General features: G+C 35.6%; 1 protein-coding gene across 8 annotated transcripts in view; it reads right to left on the bottom strand.

Annotated features, from left to right (window-relative positions):
- The window catches only part of INPP4B (inositol polyphosphate-4-phosphatase type II B), a 579259-nt gene that overhangs the window by 116395 nt on the left and 442483 nt on the right, over positions 1–20381 (bottom strand). For all 8 annotated transcript variants that reach the window (XM_074338475.2, XM_019730782.3, XM_074338478.2 and 5 more), the window contains 3 exons: positions 16496–16626; positions 15990–16094; positions 7107–7215 (listed from right to left, as the gene is read on the bottom strand). In XM_074338475.2, coding sequence (XP_074194576.1) covers positions 7107–7215; positions 15990–16094; positions 16496–16626 — 345 coding nt within the window. The remainder of the gene's footprint in view (positions 1–7106; positions 7216–15989; positions 16095–16495; positions 16627–20381) is intronic.

The following is a 20381-nucleotide window of genomic DNA, read 5'->3' as shown; positions in this document are numbered from 1 at the left end:
GAAACTAAGGTACAGAGAGGGGAGGTAATTTGACTAAGGTCCCAAAGCCAGTAAGTGGCCAAGCCAGGATTTAATCCACACAGGGAGTAGAGTCTATGAATTTTCTGAGATAAAAGTTTCCGCCTTGCCCCAAAATGGGGGCCAGAAAAATTAAACTGAGCTATAGGAAAGTCAAGAACATTACATTCCCATGACCTGAGTTTGTGGATTAATAGTCATAACTACTGAAAACTCAAATGGTTGAATACCTAGAAAAAAAATTGCTCAGGGAAATATATTCAGCTATTCCAACTGGTTTGTTCTGGGGAAGGAGAATGGGAAGGCAGGCTTTTCACTTGATCTGCTTTTATTCCTTTAATTTGTATGCTACAAGCACATTTTATTTGTGTAGTTAAAAAGGGAATGAAGAAGGAGAAAAGCTGCATTACAAAATCATTAAGGATCATATGTAACTTAGCCAAAACCCTTCCATTCCTTTGTATCACATTCAGTTCAGTGCTTTGAAAGCCTGAACACCATTTAGTTTAAACAGTATACCTGAGTCTCAACATGACTATTTAATTACAAACATTTTCCTCTCTCCCTACTCTGAGCTATAGGTGTATAAGAGCTAAAACCCACTTATTCTCGAAGATTTGCTGTTGTGTACATGGAACTGCATGCAGTGTCGTGCTCACACAAACTGGCAGCCGGGTACACAGCCTGGCAGACCTAGCTGTGTATTTGCTCAAATATGAACTGAGCTGAGAGCTAAGAGCCTCCGAGGAGAAAATGACTCAGGAAGAAAAAAATGTACCTCCAGGGAATCAAATTATAATCTACACAGAGATTTAAATTTCTATTTCCCTGAAAATGACATATTGTTAGCTACTGAACATAGTTTAAAAGAGAAAAAAGAACAGAATGGACAGGGCTTTTATTTATACTTATGCTTATATCCATCAGTCTGAGGGATACTTTTTTTATGTGTGATATAAAGTGTTTTTCAAAAGGAAAGAGAATGTATCTGAATGTGAGTGGGACGTAAATTTTTAGCTATAAGACGGATGTTTTTATACACGAGTTTGGGTGTATGTATTGAGACTTTCAAAGGACCACAAACACAGATATTTTTTAATGGAACACACCCGATTTATATACTTTGAAGAATTAGTTGTGTTAAGCTATTTAAAATTTTTGAATTTATAAGAAAAAATAATAAAAGTGTAGATTCTAAGTGGAAAAACAAACTAGGAGAGACTGAACCAGGACTCTACCAGTAATGGTCTTGTTGACGAGGGGGATCAGGAGTCATTTTAGTCTCTTTGTTTGACTTTTCTACATTATCTTATAAACATATTTGCAAAATTGGAAAATGATCAATAGAGTATTTATTAAATATATATACCACTGAAAAATCAAACATATTTCTACTGAAAAGATATATGACATGATCTCAGATTAAACTGCTCTGCCAAGTTTCTGAGAGAAATCTAGAGATCAGGCTAGAGACAGAGAAAGCCCTCCAAGTAGGAAAAAAAAATAAAAATTTGGCTCCCTCAATCAAATTATAGATGCAGTCTCATTGCTTTCACTAAACGTATTTGAATCACTCATTCTCTTTCATAAAAAACAAAACAAAACAAAAAACTCTTTAGTTTTAAGCATGAAAGTGAAGATTTTTAAACAAATATATTTGTAACTACTTCCTAGTTTGCTCACATGTTACTGAACAGAGTATATAAAGGGAAATATTGAAAAACTCTGACGGTTTTGCTTAGATACGTTAGCACTATATTACTAAATAAAAATGTTAACTTATGTTTCATCTCCCCCAGCTTGAGCAGTGGTTAGTGATTCTATCAGAAGAATATATTTCAAAGGTTTTGCATCTGGTTCTTCCATTTGTGGTTTACTGGCTGCCTGCTACACGGAAGGCTACAGAGTGCTCCCTGATGCAATATTTTTCCCTTTTATCTACGAAGCCTCATATTTATAATAGAGAATGAGGAAATATAAACTTGTATTTCTCCTTACAACAGTAAGGGAAACATGCCTTAGAGTTTTCGCCATGTGATTGTGTAACCACTGATCTCATAAAAGGTAGGACTGGTCTGTTCAACTCTGTATGATTGGTTTACTTACCTTCAGAAAATTCCCCTAAATTCTAGTATAGACTCAAGTTCTTACAGGTTCAAGGACAGCCTAAAATATTTCTATTAGTAAAATTTTAGTTCATTTTCTCTATGTCTTTTCCAAATAGTTTTTTCTTTCTGATTTCATTTGAAATTGTGGGGTAGTAAATGTTGATGATTGTCATCTGGAACAGAATGGGGTGGGGGTAGGTGGTAAAACCAGGGTGGATATTGAAGGCAGGCATGTGATCTTAGGATCCTTTGCAGGGAGTCAGTTCTGATTTGTTCCAAATGAATAGGCAGATCACAGGGAATTAATATTCCCAAGGAGGAGTTAACACTGTCTCTCATTGGCTATTTTTTTTCCTCTGCAAAGATTCTTGGCTTTCATGAGGTGCCTTTTTATCCTAATGTAAGGGCTATGCTTTGAGGTCATGATCCTACTCAGTGAAAGGTCTGGATGAATTGAAGTTCCTGCTGAAATTTGAAAATGATAAAAGCAGGTAAAACAAGTGTTGTGGTAATTTTCCACTTCCTTTTAAATAATACCAAAAGTAAAAGAGGAAGAAATAATTTGAGGAAGAAATTCAGAAGCTTTCAAATACTGTCATAGGTAAATCACTGACTCCAGATGTTCAATGTAACAGATAAATACATGGGTTACAAACGTCTTGGTCTTTAAATAAAATATACATGTAATTAGGGGGTGGATTCTCCTAGAAAAGGCTCATCTTTACAGCATAAAAGCCTCTATAACATGCTCAATTTTATTTGTTTAGATGTTACTCAGGTCCCAATTTTCCCAGATCAAACTTCTTATAGCTTTACTCCCATCTTTCGTTTCATTTTGCAACTGTTTAATGAGTTTGAGATTCTTTATACAAAAATTTCCAGTAGGCCAGTTGTAACACTTTTCTTCATTTCAGCAAATATCCCTTTACATAGATTTTCTTTTCTCCTGATACATACCAATTGATGTTCTATACATTTTTCAAATTCAACACATCTGTGTCACTATTCCTGTTTCTGTTCTCCACACATTCATCTATCTGCTCCTAGAACTAGTCACTTACATCTATGTCAGTGGTTCTCAACCCTAGCGATCTATACATTAGTCTCACCCAGGAAGCTTTTAAAACATACCAAGTCCTGGGCTCCATTCCCAGGACTTTCACTTAATTTGTCTCAGGTGATATCCTGGCACAGATAAAATGTTTTAAAGCTTCAAAGGTGATTCTAATCTGCAACCAAGGTTGAGAATCCCTGCTCTCTATATTGATTTTATTATATTATGAGAACTTGTGAAACTTTATCACGGGAGTTTTCAGTACTTTAAATCGGAGAGTATATCTGATTCATCTGTGAATTCCAATGCCTGTTAAATTTGATCTATGGAATGCTTGTATGCTAAGTATTCTGTGGAACACTCCAGAAGATCCACAGTTCAAGAGAACGTCATCTTTCACTCATGGATATCACAAATTGTTATGGAAATATCGAACAAGAACAAACCTAAGACACTGCAATTGTGACCTAATACGGCTTTAAGAGAAATAAAAATAAAATATTAGGACAGAGAGTCACATCAACTTGAGAAATCAGGAAGACATAATGGAGAGGGTGGGATCTTAGGATGGACCATGTGAAAATTTTTGAATAGGATTATATATATGGTTTTGACAGAAAGAAATGAAAATAGTGGGGAGATGACAACAGAAGAATTTCCTGTGAAAGGGAACAGAGTGTGGAAAGGGGAAGAGATGGAAAAGTGTGAAGCCCTTTCAAGAAACAGTTTTACAGCCTCCAATGAATATCTACAGGAGAAGGAGGTGATGAAAAGAGAAAGCTGATGGGGTGAGATCACAGACGCTTTGAATGTCCAGTGGATGAGCACGGACTCCTTGATGGTTTCTAAACAGGGGAGTAATGTACTCAGATATTTGTGCTTTAAAATAATCAGTCTTCTATATTAATTATCTTGTAGCTTCTAAAATAAGTTTTGTTGTGATCTGAATTACACTTTGTGAATCCTCTAAGCAAGCTTTTCTTATGTTAAAATCCTTTTCATTATGTGGTCAGTGCATTCATCAAACAATAGATTACTAAGGAACAGACACATAAATTACATCTGTTCTCAGATAACAGAATTTCACTGGCTTAGCTGAGAAGAAAATAAATTAAGGTGAAGAAGTACAATGGCTGTGGTAGTCTCCCCAAAAAACTGGCCTAAGAGATTTGGCTATCTTTTGGGGGGGGGCTGCAAACGAAAAAAGAGGCAAAGAAAATTTCCTTTACCTACGTGATTTTCTGCACTGCCAAATGTAAATGTGTACGTGTAAGTTACTCATTTCATACAGTCATACTACTTCTATATGACTGCTCTTGAGCAACACATGAGACATTTGTGGCTCAAAAAGCTTGCATAAAAATGATTTGCATAGTGTGATATCACTCCAGGCATGAAATCTTTGCTCAGATCATCTGTTAACTTGATAGACAGGCTGATACCATGCTCATCTGTGAATTGCTTCAACAAGCCCTATTTGTCCCATACCATTGCCCTATGGAGCGTTCTTTTAACATCCACGCCAACTTATTTTTCTAATTAAAAAAAGTATTGCATTTTATCAATAAAGTTATCAATAAAGCAATAGGATATATATAACATGAAAACCTGAAGCAAATCAATGTTTACAAGTATCGGACACACTTTTCTCTCTATTGTAAATTTGAACCTACAGCTGTGTGTCTCTCTGTGTGTATTTAAATATCTAAATAGAAAACACTGAAGAATTCAGATATTCATGCAGATATTTAAAACTCAAGGAATTTTACTCAGAGTCTAACCACACAACTTAACTTAACAGTATATGCCAGGAGCATATACTGACATCTTATGAAATGACAGGATAGGATCCATGTTTCACATACCGATGTGTTATATGCTCAACGAGTCTATGTGCCCTGTGAATAGTTTTCAGTCTTCTAATTGTATTATGCCCTTTAAAATTTAATTGAGCAAACAAATAGATTAAGTGAATTCTGAGTGTAGAGACTTTCAGTTCAGACAAAATGGAGTTAACACAATCTATTTTACTTCTGCTAATCACACACACACACACACACACACACACACACGTTCTAGACAGAACATGTAAGTCATTTATCAGATGATCTAAGAAGTAGAGAAAAGAAGGCAGATTGGCTAGGAGTCTCAGTCCTTAATGACAATGAATTCCATTTTTTTTTCTTGTCACCTATATATATCCCAACTTGGCTGCTAGAGAAGTCCTTAATGCAGCAAAATGCTGGTTAACAATAGTACCCCAGAAAAGGCAAAGGACTAGTAAAAGGGTGCCCTAACAGAACAGAAAACTTTTAATCATATCTGGTTATTCTGTTTTGAGTGAATATCACAAAAACAGCAGTGTCCCTTTCCTACTCAAAGGAGGGTGCATCAGGGGGTCAGTGGGGACACCACCCCTTGTAGAGCTCATGTGCAGAAACCTATAGTATACACCCATTCCATTTCAGGAAAGAAGATGGCATCCCTTTCCCATGAGGTCTGTGACTGAGCTGATTTCCAAACCCCATAAATTCAATAGGAGGTGCCTCACCCCTCAGAGCCCCTGGTTGGAATTCTGACTTCCACTTCCTGTGGCAATAATAAGGCAACACAACAGCTTTCTGCAGAAGGGTATTGGGGAAAGATGTGACTATTGAGAATGACCTGAAGAACTTTCTTTGTGGTAATGGATCAATTCTTTATGATGATTTTATGGTCATGGTTACTCTAATCTACACTGTGATACCATTTCGTAGAATTATATATCTTCTCAAACCACAAAAAAGAGAATAAAAACCACAACCACCTAAACATCTGGAAAAATCTGAATAGGGACTTTAGCTGAGTCAATAGTATTCTACCAAAGTCAATTTCTTTAAAACAAGACAGAAAAATAAATATGCATTGTTAGCTTATATATTTATATAGCAGTGTATCAGTTATTCAATTCTAACTTTCTTTTAATGATTTGGTCTTGAACATCTAGACATCTAATAACAAATGCTTTATGTGATAATGTGATAAAACATTAAAAGAAAAGTTCTAGTTTTGTTATTCAGATTTTCTAATACTACTATTAAACCAACTATGACTACAGAATAATGATTTACCCCTAACTTTCAAAATGTGGGTTCTTGATCTAAGAAGAGTAACTATTTGAAAAAAAAAAAGTAAAGTTACCCTTCATACCTGGATAAGACTGTATGGTTCACACCAGTGTAGTCATAGCCAGAGGATATTACAGGATAAACGTAATTGGTTGGTACATGGGGGAAAAACTGCTGATGCAATATTTTAAAGTAGGCAGAAACAAACAAACAAAAAATTGAGAGAGTATATCAAAATTATAAATAACAGCCATAGTACTTGGGGTTTTGTGTCATGCCTATTCCCTAAGGAATAGAACGTTTTCCCTTTTAATCTCATCACTTAACTCAAAGAATTCTGTACTGATGTCTCTTTTTCAAATGGCACGATTAAGTGACAGGGCAGTGATGAGCCTTGCCTCCGACCATGGTAGGAATCACAAGGAGGGTCAGAGTCATATATTAGAACTCATGATAACCGTTAAGTGTCTTTGGCTTTACAGTTACAGTATGTCTGCTGCTAAATCTCTATCTGAACATCATCCCTCTGAATCAGCAATAGGTGATACTAGAACACTACCTATTTTTTTGTAGCTTGGTTTCCAGAAAATATTTTTTGCCAGCACAGTGCCCCTCTATAAGCAGCATATTCAGGCATCTCATCTATTCTAATTTAATTCCGGCTCAAATATTTCTGGGAAATTCAACAACTTGAAGTTATTATGCGGGTTGAGATGCAAGGACTATTCATTGTGACAGACCAAGCTTTTTTCTTCTAATCGTGCCTACAAACTCCCCGAAGGGAAGATCATATCACTAATGTGTCCTGTCGTCACTTACTTTCTTCTTTCGGTTTCAAATCTGTGGAGTAGTTTCCGAAGACCACCATTTTTAAATCCCTGAAAATGGGCAGCTGGGGCTCCCACAGTGATGACATCGTAGAGAGCATCTGGAATAGAAACGGACAAGGAGGTGAACACTTTGCAAACATTCCTCTCGAGCACACTGTTTGCACTGGAGCATCCACAGTGTCTGAAGTTGGCGGCATTATTCTGCGTAATTTTTCAGGAATAACTATGAACTCACATCTCAAGGGGGCAAGAGGAGCTAATCAGTCATCTTAAAAGCCACCTGTGCACCTAAACAAGTTATAATAGTTCCTTGATTTATGACTACATCTTAATTATATGCTACTGTGTAGAACAGGATGTTCTCTCATTCTTCTGTATACTTACTGAGATAACATGTTAATTGGTCTTTTGTGTATTTTACTTTATTGAGTTTTGCATCATTTAATTTGCAATCAGATTGAAATTCAACAATAATGAACAATCTTTTACTGAAATTTACAGAGAAAAGAACCAACAGATTAATGCATTTTGGTTCAAGGGCAGAAAAGTACTAGTGCATTTAAAAAAAAAAAAATCTACATAGAACAGTTTCCTGCCTGTGTATACTAAATCTTACACAATTTTAATGCATGCTTTTGCAATTTCCTTAGGTGGCATAAAAAAGAATACACAAAATGTCTCTTGATCTATTTTCCAGCAAGATACTTTGTTTTTTAACAAAAAATCCATACATTTAAATTGAAATTCAATCCTTTGAGCTTGAAAGTCATCAAGTTTCCTACAAATTAAGTTTACGCCTTCAAAACAAGCTATCATTTTTACATTCTAATAAAAAGTATCCCTACAAGAGGGAAGGCAGAGTGAATGCCCTCTTATTCAACTACATTTTATTTGAGAAACCTAATTTTGCAATAGATCCTTTTCAAATTGATTTTGGTATTGACACATTGGCTGTTTTTAAGATCTGATCTATAGGGAAAATAAATTATTTTATTAGCTTCAGGTAAACACCATAACTTCGCCATAGTGCTTCAATCTAAATGTGCCTGTACTATTTTTCTCAATACAGAAAGTCTACAAGTGAAAGACCTCAGTAGCATTCAGAGGACTCAAGGTCACAAAAAAAGCAGAATACAACCCAAACCACCCATCAATGAGGCAGATACTGAACAATCACCCAATATATTGCTGGAATAGTAATCTCTTGCACTTTTAAAAAGTCACTAATAAACTTGCAGTCAGCTTTTCTTAGAATAGCAAAATGTTGGGCTTGTACGAAATTTAAAGATTTTTTTGTGCAGGAGATTTTAACCTAGGGCTAAGAAAAAGGTTTCAGGGTATCCATGAAGCTACACAAATTGTATGAGTGCATCTGTCCTACTTCACGGAAAGGGGTCACAGCTTTCTCAACTGCTCATGAGATCGCCCAAAGGTCAACAATGCTAACTTCTAGTCCATTTTCATTTATCTGATGAGAAACTTGAAGACCTTGAGAAATTACCTACTTTGTTTAAAGTCCAAAGACCTTACACCCAAGGTCTTCATGAATTCTACTGGAAGGATGGATAGCAATGGCTTAGGTGACTTACATGGATCTTTAGTCCATGGCCACCTAGAAATTGCGTGGCATTGGGCAAATCACTTAACCTCTCTATACCTTAGTTTCCTCAGCTATAAAATGAAGTTGAAAGTATTTAAAAGTGATAAGCATTCAGAAAGTATTATCTATGATTATTTTTCTATAAGAAGCAATCCCATCAACTAAGCAAAGAAAGGCAGTATTTTAACTTTCGAGAAGCAAAAGTAAACTTTTCAGTCTGAATAGGAAAGTGATCCTGAGGAATTGATTGGTTCAGAAAATTGGTTTAAATTTTCTGAACCAATCAATTCCTATGTTAATTTAAACTAAATGCAAAAAGGGAAATCATCATGACACTGCAGGGAAATAAGCTGCATTTCTGCTAAAACCTGGGTGACCAGTAATACCAACAATAGACCAAAGGGACTAAAAACTATACATATGTCCCACTAAGACCAAACTAAATGCATTCCTAACTCAATTAAAAAAAAAAAAAAAAAGTTTTAGAGTCGCTGAATCCAAAAAAGTTTGTGGTCTCTCCAACCCTACGCAGCAAAAGAAGAAGAAGGAAGGAAGGGGAAATCTGAGTGGAAAGAGAAAGCATTCTTAATTGATGGAGGTTCAAATATCACACTTTTGCAAAACTGTCTGACCATGAACATGTGGCTCGGGCCCTTCGCAGGGTGTTTTAAGAGGCCCACGCACATGAAGGGCGCTGAATGTAAACTTGGTTAGATTCATGGTGAATCTATCTAGAGTTTCAACATTTTCGAAGCACAGAAACTTTCTCTTTCTTTTTTCACCTCACTGCTCTTGGGAATTCTAATCATCTATGAAGAAAACAAGAAACTCTGAAGTGGCAAGTAAAGGAAGAGAAGCAGGTTGCTCAAATACTCTCATAATAAAGAGCTGATTATTTATTTTTAAATCTAAATGTAGGAGTTTGTGATCCTTGAATCTATCTATGCAAAAAACTTCCAAAGTTATGACAAGCTCTTACATATCCAAAGTTGGGACTTTTACTTATTTCCATTCTCCTTTCTATTTACGAACTCATCCCTTTTAGGGTTTTGACACTACATTTTTACTGAAGCCTATAAAATACCCATCTCTGGCTAGTTCTGACCTCTTCCACACTAAATAATCCAATTCCTAACTGAATGTCAACACGCTGTTAAACTTAACTTGTTCTCTTTTAAACTGCTCTTCCATCACATTCCTTAAAAATCTTCCAGACAAAAATTCTCAAGATCGTTTTCAATTCCTCTCTTTCCCTCAACATTTTATCTGATCAGTTCTAACAACTCTGCTACTAAAATTTCATTCTCTCTTATCACCGTGAACTATCTTTACGCTAATACTGACCTTCCTCGTTGCCTGTCAGGATGATTTCTGCCTCCATTTTAGCCTCCCTGCATCTACAGCGTAGTAGATTGCTTCTCCTACGTGGGTGGCCACGCAGTCACACTGCACAAAACACAGCTTCAATATTTATATTTCTCCTCAAATAGTTCAAACGTGAATAAAGAACACTCAACTGTCTCAATGTCATGCAGGTGGTAGGTGCTCAATAAATGTTAATAAACAAATATTTTGAGTCTGAATTCAGTGTTTCTTATTTGTCTTTAGATTATGTAGGAAATTACTATTCTTCATTGAAGAATAAGTTTAGATACACTATCCAGAAAAAAAAAAATTGGAATCTAGAATATACATATCTCCAGGGGATGAAGACAACTATATACTCATCTATGAATCCTATTCAATAAAAGAATAGAGAACTTTTGATTATATACATGAAAAGAATGAAAGTAGACCCTTCTCTTACAGCATGCACAAAAGTTAATTCAAAATGCATTAAAGACTTAAACCAAAGACCTGAAACTGTAAAACACTCAGGAAAAAACATAGGGAAAATGTTTTCATAATATTGGTCTTAATAGTGATTTCATAGGTATTACACTAAAAGCACAAGCAACAAAAATAAAAATAAACAAGTGTGACTACATCACACTAAAAAGTTTCTGCATAGCTAAGGAAAGTCAACATACAGAATAGGAGAAAACATTTGCAAACCATATGTCTAATGAGGGGTTAATCTCCAAAATATGGCATGAACTCCTATAACTCAATGGAGTTGAATACTCCATGGAGTTTTAATATTTTGCAATTGTTATTTTATAATTATTAGTTATCAATATTACTATATTAGAACAGCTATCTCTTTGGCCCTTTCAGCTTTGAATTTCACTTGCAATTAACACCTACAAAAATAGTAGATGGATCTATGCACACCATGGGATTTCCTGTTTCTTAGTTTAGTTAATGAAGAATGGTATGCATGTATTTAAAGTACCTTGTCCATTCTTGGCTGGAGCAGTTTTACTCCTTTAAATTTAGTTAGAATTAACTGCAATTGATTGTTTTCCTCCAGGAGAGAGGAGATACACAAAAATTGTTTTTCAATAAAAAATTTAAAATTCTAAGATAATAATCTGATCAGTAATGTTTGTCTCATTTAAAGAATTCTTCCCGTTTTACCCTGCTCTTTAAATTAGGTATATTTGTGAGATGAATAGCCCTTAACTGTACATATTAAAAGCTTTCAGATTTTTGGTAGTAAGGAACAATTGTAAAAATCTAGATGGGCATTTTATTTTATAGAAAATTCAGCAAGAAAAGCTAAAAGAAATTTTTTTCTTTCTTAAAAAATATAATATGTGTGTCTTCTTTCTTTGATGTTTTATACATCAGAAAGTATCCTTGGCTTTGTGAAAATGGCATAGTATACAATATAAAAGGGAAGTGGAATTCAAGTTGAGTCTCATCAAGCTAAAGATACTAGATTGGTTTGAAATTTAATAACAGGGCTGCCTCATAGCCTTTTAAAAGTCATTTAATAATAGAAATGAGATAATAAGTCTATTTTTTTCCCAGAAGATCTCTTTAAAATTCCTACAACTATAAAAATAGTGTTAATAAAAACAATGTAGGCATGCTGATCTCATTTCAAGGATCAATTTCAACCTAATCCCTGACTTCAAAATGGGCCACACTATGTCTTTGACATGAATCATAAGACCACAGGGATTTTTAAGGGAAATCTGCTTCAAAATAGTCCACGCAAGTTGGCATCATCATTAAACATCTCTAAAGATAATTATGCTTGATTGATGATGTGATACATCCAGACTCTTGAGATGCAGAAATCAGGGAGCTCTGAATGAGCTCCTCTTGTTTGCTCCTTCCTTCAGTGCAGGGATTAGGAGACTAAGAGGCAGAGAGGTCAGCTGATTCATCCAGAGTCACACAGAAAATTCTGGCTGATGGACCTGATTTTCCAACTACAGTTTTACGATATCATATAATAGGTTCTTTCTTTCACTTTTTTTCTTTCCTTCCTTCCTCCCCCTCTCTCCCTCTGTCTCTCTTTTTTCCCTATGTGCTATAATATGCTATTATGTATCTATAATAGATAAAATAACTTAAACAGAATATTATAATATCACAAAAATCCTTATTTTATAGTACACACAACTGCTTTTCCAAGAAAATAAAATTGACTGAGATGCATTGAAGCGGGAAATTTTACTCTTCATTTCAGGGTTTGTTTTTGTTATTGTCACGGCTGTATAAGATGTGTATTGTGGTGGACAATCTATTTGTTGCATTTACTTTAAGTAATGAATAAGGATGAAGAATTAACTTAATGGGTCTGGGGGCACCCGTAGTTAAATGGAGGTAATTTCATTTGTCAGTATGAGACATGACAACATTAGTTCTGCTCAGTTACTTGTTTCAAGAGCTAGACATTAGCCTTGCATTTGGTAAATCTGCCTGCCATTGTTTGCAAAGCTGCCTCTCCAAATATAGCAGGCATATTAATCAAATGTGAATAGATGCAATTTTACTAATAGTACGGATTAAAATAAATGTAGACTATATCCAAATAACTCACCAGTGAAATACCAAGACTTGGCCAATCTTACTTGCATCATTACCTTGCAAAATGTTTGTAATTCAGCTAAACATTTAAATCAGTAACCATGGATCTTTAATAAATGTAACTGCAATTCAAAATCTGCTAAATATATGTTATATAAGCAAGTAGAAAATTTGATTGACAACCATCTACAACTTTTAACTCTTTTATTTTGCAAATAAGTAAACAAACGCTCTGAGAGGTTACCTTGGTCAAAGGCAAAGAAATTGGTGGTAAGCCCTAAAAATTCAGTCAAGCTTCCAATTTCTATTATAACATTTAGTTGGTGATCTAGTCTATAAATACCTATGTTATCTGAATCCTGAATTCAGGTAATAACTTTCAAACTTATTGTAAAAACATAAATATTTTTAAAATACATAAATCGCTATTTAGTGTTGTGAATATGATCTGTATACATGATCTACATGAGTAGCCTTGGGGGAAAAATCAGTGTGCAATAGAATTCAGTACCTTCACATTAATTCTTGGCTGTTAAGATATCTAGTCCTTTCCCACATTTCCTCCTTAGGTCTTCAAAGAGAGGAACCCGTCTTTCTGAAAACTACTATGTCAAAAATCCTCTAGTTTATGAGTTGTACCTTAGTTCTATAACATCAAAATCTTGTTTGTCTCTCTTCTCCTTGATATTTGTTATCACAAATTAAAACAAACAAAAAAATCCTTCATATATCCTATTATAGGTTGAACTGTGTCTCCCTGAGAAAGACATCTGAGAATCTGACCTTATTTGGACATAGGCTCTTTACAGATGTAATCAGGTTGAAATCAGACCATTCGGATGGGTCCTAATCCAATATGACTGGTGTCTTTTGGACACAGACAGACACACACACAGGGAAGATGATGTAAAGACACACAGGGGAAGATCCTGTGAAGATGAAGGATCAGTGTGATGCTCCAACCAAAGCAAACCAAAGATTGCCAGCAGACACTCAGAAGCTGGGAAGAAGCAAGGAAGGATTTCCCTATAGGGTCCAGAGGGTGCTTGGCTCTGCCAACACTTTGATTCACACTTCTGGCTTCGAGACTGTAAGACAGTAAGCTTCTGTTGTTTAAGCCACCCAGTTTGTGATGCTTTGTTATGGCAGCCCTGGAAATTGATCAATATCCCAAACCAAACCAATTAGGAGAAATTTTGTTTGCTTTCTAAATTTCTTTCTTTTAGTTGACAGTTTCTTCCTTTCAAATTGGAGAAACGGAAACTAAATGCATTGTTTTCATCCCAGCTCACTCTAGTCTATTTTTCAGATAGTACCTTGGAAAAAAACAAATGAAAAAAACAAAACAAAACAACACAAAAAACCCAGCAAATTGTAAATGGTTCTGTCATTTCAAGAAATTAATATGAACTAAAAGGCCACTTAGATAATAATTCATCTTTGTTTGGTAGAAATATTTTAAGGGTCACCACCAAATATTTGAATGCATATTTAAACATAAATTCTTATCAATTTAGCCCCAACAAACTACCTGTGATTTTATTATACTGCTATTTATCCATGGCTGTAACCCCAGGTCATCCTTTTCTCCTGTTTCCTCATTCTGTCAGTCATTAAGTACTCGCTGATGATTTTTCCATAATGCCTTTCTAAATCATCTTTCCTCTAAATCTGGCCCCTTCCTTAGTTCAAGATTTGTTTGTTTCTTAATAGGCTGTTAACTGATCACTTTTATTAATTCTAACAGCCCTGATAAAACGGACGTCCATTTTTTTTATAATGATGGCAAAGGCCATATATATCACAGAAACTCTTACTGTTCAGTCTAGGTGTTTTACATACTCTAATTCACTTAATCAGGAAAAGAAGAACACTGCTTAGAAAAATTAAATAATAGGCTTAAAGTCAGATAAAAAGGAGTAAAGCTGCAATTCTGTTCCATTCTACTTCAAAATATATAAAGTTTTTACTGTATCATAAAAGTTTCTTCATATTGGACATTAGAGAAAAATTATGTTGGTTGTCAGATAGCTTTTAAGTATTTTAGCTTCTTTATTTCTTGTTGATACTCTGGTATCAACAAGTAATAAAGATTTGATGATTTCGAAAACCATTACATGTTTTGTTCAAACCACTAACAGACACTCAGCATACAAAGAGTTCCTAAATGTCTTGGGCCAATCTATGTAATTTTTATCTTAGTTCTTTCATTTGACATAATTTTTGATTAAAAGAATCTAAGCTAAAATTTCAGATAACTGATAAAAGTTCCCAAAGATAAAATTACATGTCAGAATGATTACAACTCTACTGAAACTTGCACGCCAGCTGATTGTGCAGGCACAATCAGTATGAACAAGCTTGAAAAACTGTTTGACTTTTCTATTTATAAAACTTCAGGCTAAAGCAGAACAGAGATTTCGTTTTAAATGTTAAAACCTATATATTGTGACAATGGCTACACAATAGGGTGTTAGAACGCATGTTTGGATGTATCTGTGTATGTTGGCAGAAGTTGGTGATCTAAAGCAACTTGGCTCCCTAGGAAGATGGGTCCTAGGAGGGATGACCAGATCATTTATCATTCAACCAGGGAGAATTCTGGGAGGGAAGGAGGTAGAGGGCATTATTAAACAATGCTGGGACAACCGGCATAATATGGCACTCTGCTGGTAAATACGGGCACTTAGTTACCCTAAATACGCATACAAATTGATGTTGCAGAAAAAGTAAGATGAGAAGAATATTGCAAAATGTATGTTATTAAAGAATTGCAAGGAATTATGTAAAAAGGCAATAAATGGAACACTATTTTGTTCATTCGGGACCCTATTCAGGTATATGAAAACCTATACATTTTTCCTGGATTCCTATAACTGAGTACATCAAAATACTCTTATCACCTTCTATTTGATAAACCTTCTCACAGGGAAGGGGATGATTTTGTTTATAGTCACCACTAAGTCAGAGGAACAGTACGAATTCGGGCTTTGGTTTCTCAAGATAGGTACACAGTGAACAAGTTTTGTTTTCCTCTTTTTCTAATTCAAACAACATAACTGATAGGTATTAGCTATCACTGATGGTATGTAAGGTAGCTAATACTCAATTTTGCATATCCACCTGTAACTCAATTCAGGGGCCGTGTTTACAAAGTATTGCCCAGAAATGCAGCAACAAAACTATAATAGTCCCTTTTGTAGTATTTAGTTATTATCTGCTTCAACTGTTTCATCTTTACCTTTGTATAACTGCAAAACTTGTAAATTCTGCCTATAGCCAAGATTTTTAAAGAAGTACACGTAAACATAATCTGCCCATTAGAAAAAAAAGAATACTACATATTACCTTTCAATTGAGGGGTATGAACATGCATTCTCTGCAGATGTAAATTTATTGGCACAAATTCTAATGTTTTCTCTCCTTTGCTGCTGCTGGATTTGAAAGAGGACCCTAGGTGGAAAAAATGGAATATTATTAGTAAATAAATAATGTGTGTGTGTTTGTGTGTGTGAACACATGTATGATGAAAAGTATCTTTGACATAAAAAAATGTTACAAAAATTTCAGAAAGAAAAATATAACTATGGGTTGATTTTCTTCTCAGAAATTTAATTTTTGAAAAAATTCCTAGTTATGCTTATAATAATACCACGAGATCAAATAGTCCCATTTTTCCTTTGTTATTTTTCATGCCAAGGTGATAGAGTTAGAAATGAAATGTGTGTGTGTGTGTTGTTGTTTTTTTTTTAAATCATGGCTTTTCGGTGTTAATAACAATGTTTACTATTGTTTTCACATAACATACATGAAGTGCAGTTCAGTTTGAATACGTAAAGTTATTGTTTTCCCACCTGTTTCCTTGCTAAGTTCTGTCAGAATGTCTTGGTACATATTCACCATTTGATCACAGTGAGTAAGGACATTTTTCCGTAGATTGTCCCAGTGTGGAGAAAGTTCACCAAGTTCTTTTAGCTCCTGGTTTCTGTTAGGAACGGAAAAGAGGAGAAAGTATTTATTATTGTTAGTATTAGTATTAGTATTTTGATCTTAAATCCACAGACACAGAGTGCCTGATCAGGGATGCCAAACTAATAAGAAATCGATTCACCATCCCTTTCAGAAAAGCTCTATGTGCATTTTAATGGGAAAAATCATTTTAACACAAAGAAAGATATGAATTTGCTAGGCCACACAAACATTAAACATTCTGTGTGTTAAAGAGAAAAAAAATACAGGTTGAATTCATTAGTAAAAATTTCACAAAGATGGCAAAAACTTAGTATCCTTAATGTACGTAAAGGACATTCAGTTAAAAAACAAACTTAAAGCTCAACAGAAAAATGGCTAAGTTCTAGGCTCTAACCATCCAAAATGAAGTAATGTGGGAAGAGTTATGTGACTATGTCGAAGGTAACACAAAATATTCGAGTAATCTAGTTTATGTACAATAAAACTATATATAATTTTTAAGTCTATAAATGGTGTGATCAGGTATGATTTTATTGGCCTCAGTTTCTCCCAAGAAGATAATTTAAGGAAATACTGCATATGTTTTTTCTCTTCATTATCAAAGGAAGAGATAATCATGCCATTTAGGTTTTAATTATTAACTTTTATCTAATTCTCTACCCTTTAGCCAAGTTAATTTAAATCATCAGTATTCCTATTTAAATTATAATGATAAATGGTTTAATATGCTGCTTGGTTAGATCTCTTATTCATTTCTGTAACCTTTTACCAACAACATTTTCATGAGGCTAATTTAACCAGCAATAATGAACCTTCTTTTCTATTTTGGCTGTGAAACATGCTAAATACCAAGCTAATAAATTCAGAAGATGTAGAATATTTAACATTCTGTTAGATGCAAGAGTAATGGATGGTGGGCAAAAATGTGACTTGGTTTCAAATGTTTGTAGTTGCCTGGGTCTTGTTTCAATGGGAAGGCAGTGTTGTATTGCTGTATCTTTCATGTGAGGTCTTTACAATTTTTGTGAATATTAGTCTCACTCTCAACTTTCCCACAGATAAACTTTCATCACACACCATTCATGGGAGAAGCAATTAATAAATAGGCAATGAGAGTAAAGAAAGTTCATGATCAAAGTGGGAGTAGGAGGGGAGGTTGAAAAAATGGGGAGTCAAGTTCCTCACGTACGCTCAAATGGCAGGGAATTTAAATTCAGGACAACACAACAACAAGCAAAACAAACAGGTAATTCCAACAACTTGAGATATTTAAGTCTAGAAGGACCTGGGCAAGTAGGTCAAATCTAAGATGGATAGCAGGTGTGGTATATCAACAATGTAAGGTTTTAGGCTGGACTTCTAATATACACTTATAATAGAACTATTAGTTAAATATTCCTGCTTAATACTAATAGATGCACTGATAGATGTGTAATGCAAATAGGTTTACAATTTGTATTGTCTTTGATCCTTATCAGGAATAATACTTAAAAGGGAGATGGTGAGGAAGTAAAAGATGGTGAGAGTAAAACCCCTGACTGGTGTGGGATCCTGGGGTGGTGTACATCTCCTGCCTAAGAGAAGCCTGGCAATGTGTGGTCAGAAAAGTTTCATGTACAGTGGGGAGTGACTGGGATGAGTCCATAAACTATTGTTGAAAATTTACTACACTCCTCCAGTATGTCAAAATTTATATACAGGGATACGTAGATGAAACCTGGTGTTCACTGCTTGTTTTTTCTAAGGGATGGCATTGAAAAGACCCACATTCTGAAAGAGACTAATAACCAATATAAGGTATTTATGCATTAAAAACATTAAAATATAGGAGAACTACATAATAAAGGTGTAATAAACCAAAATAATGAAAAAGTTGTAAAACAAAGTGGGGCAGAGTAAGAAAGTATAAGTTTAAAAAAAAAAGAAAGACTTTCGTTACATTAATACATTAAAGTAGATGAAGAGAAGATAATCGGATGCACCAAAATTAGTAAACTTTTCCACTGGGATGCTTAGGGCTCTGTTTATACTATATTTTAATTTGTTACTCAGTGAACAAAAAGTTTGCAGATTAAGAGTCTTGTTTTGTATGTCAATAAGTTCTCTAGAATGCAGGGCCTGAAATCCTGCAATCCCAGGTAAGCATGAGGGAGCTAAAAAGAGAAATGCTGCAGGAAAAAACAGAAGCAGACAGAGGTGGTATGCTACTGATCTGGGCAGAATGTCACAAGAAAACATGGCTGGTTACCAAGTCATGTGGAACAACTCTAGTGACGTCAAATGGAATCTTTGCACCTTGGAACAGTTTGTTACATGGAAGAGGAGATGCCCGTTCCTTATCATCATCTATATTTTACTGGTAAAGATTCATCTGATGGGACATTAACTCCTTCATACTTATACAACTTCCGGTTGTATAATCTGTCTCTTTTGGGTAGCCACGGGGGGAGCAATATCCCAGTGGAGCCAGAACTTTCCTAGGTCTAGTCTGATAAGACACAGGTGCCAAAGCCATTCTGGATCTTTCCATGGTAGATGCTATTGGGGCATGCTAATACCTGGTCTGCATCTTGAGGGAGGATGATATAGCTGATGGCGTTAAAAGATAATGTGACAATGATGGCAATATCTTCCCCAAGAGGGAAGTTCAAGTGTAATCTTTCAAAGTGGTGACCAGTTGCAATTCCCCAAAGACTTAAAGACAGTGAGTGAACAAACTTACAATATGTAATACTCCATCTGATCCTTGGGTCCTAAATTGATATTCATCACCAATCTCTACGACTCAATCTAGATTTTCTTCATATTCCACTGGCACTTCAGCCGGTCTGGGTTGCTGCCTTGTGAGGTCACCCAGGCCTTAATCCAAAGGGATTAGGCCCTTAGTTTCCTTGCTCCTATATGCGTATGGTCACCTTTGAGTTCCAGGCATACTTCTTTTTGTTCAGATTGTGAAACAGCAGCCCTGTTTTCTCATGGTCATGTGTGTGGTAGCTCCTACTATCTTTGTTGGTTCACTGTAGTGAGGAATGCATGGTAACCAGATCACAGATGAAATCGATCATAGCTTCTAGTTAAATGGGATTGTTACTGGGTCCCCTGACAGAACTGCCAATACCCATACTCCAAGAACCAGGATTCTAACTGGCAAAGTCTAAGGTTGTAGGAAAAGGAAGCACAAATCCATAAACACAGCATTATGAGTGTAACAAAGGCCCACCCTTATTCCCAGAGCTGTGTGTTCTCGCTGTGGTGAGCACAACGTCCTCTATCAAGTGTTGGATTAGCATATAAACTTCACCCTTGAAGATGGTGCCCCAATCCTAAGGTTTCCCCTTAGCTGGGGCTCTCATGATTAATATTCCACTGTCAGGTCTTCTATCAGGTCTGTGGCTACCAGGTGGGTGGGGCATCAGTGACCACAAGCTCAATGGTGCATCTCCTTTGACGTATCAAGTGCCCTTTGATTGCAGCAATGTCATGTGGGATGCCATATCACTGGATCAAGCATTCTGTAGGCCTTCAGATGTGGGTGCCACAGTGGCACTGGGAGCAGAAAAGGCAAACACACATTCGGACTGTTTCATCTACTCAGGATGAATCGCTGCCCTCTCCAAGGTCACAGGGACCCAACTTAATAGATCGGCCACCAACTAGCTATCGCTCCCCCAAGGAATGGTACCTTATTAGTGTCCCCTGTCAGTCTAATCCTGGCATTTAGCATTTAGCAGTGCCAGTAGCTATATCAGCTTGGAGAGGAAGGCCGTG

This window comes from Rhinolophus sinicus, chromosome 15 (assembly GCF_057876585.1).
Source record: "Rhinolophus sinicus isolate RSI-liver-muscle chromosome 15, RSI-T2T, whole genome shotgun sequence".
Taxonomy (NCBI): domain Eukaryota; kingdom Metazoa; phylum Chordata; class Mammalia; order Chiroptera; family Rhinolophidae; genus Rhinolophus; species Rhinolophus sinicus.
This window is presented reverse-complemented; position numbering and strand designations above follow the sequence as displayed.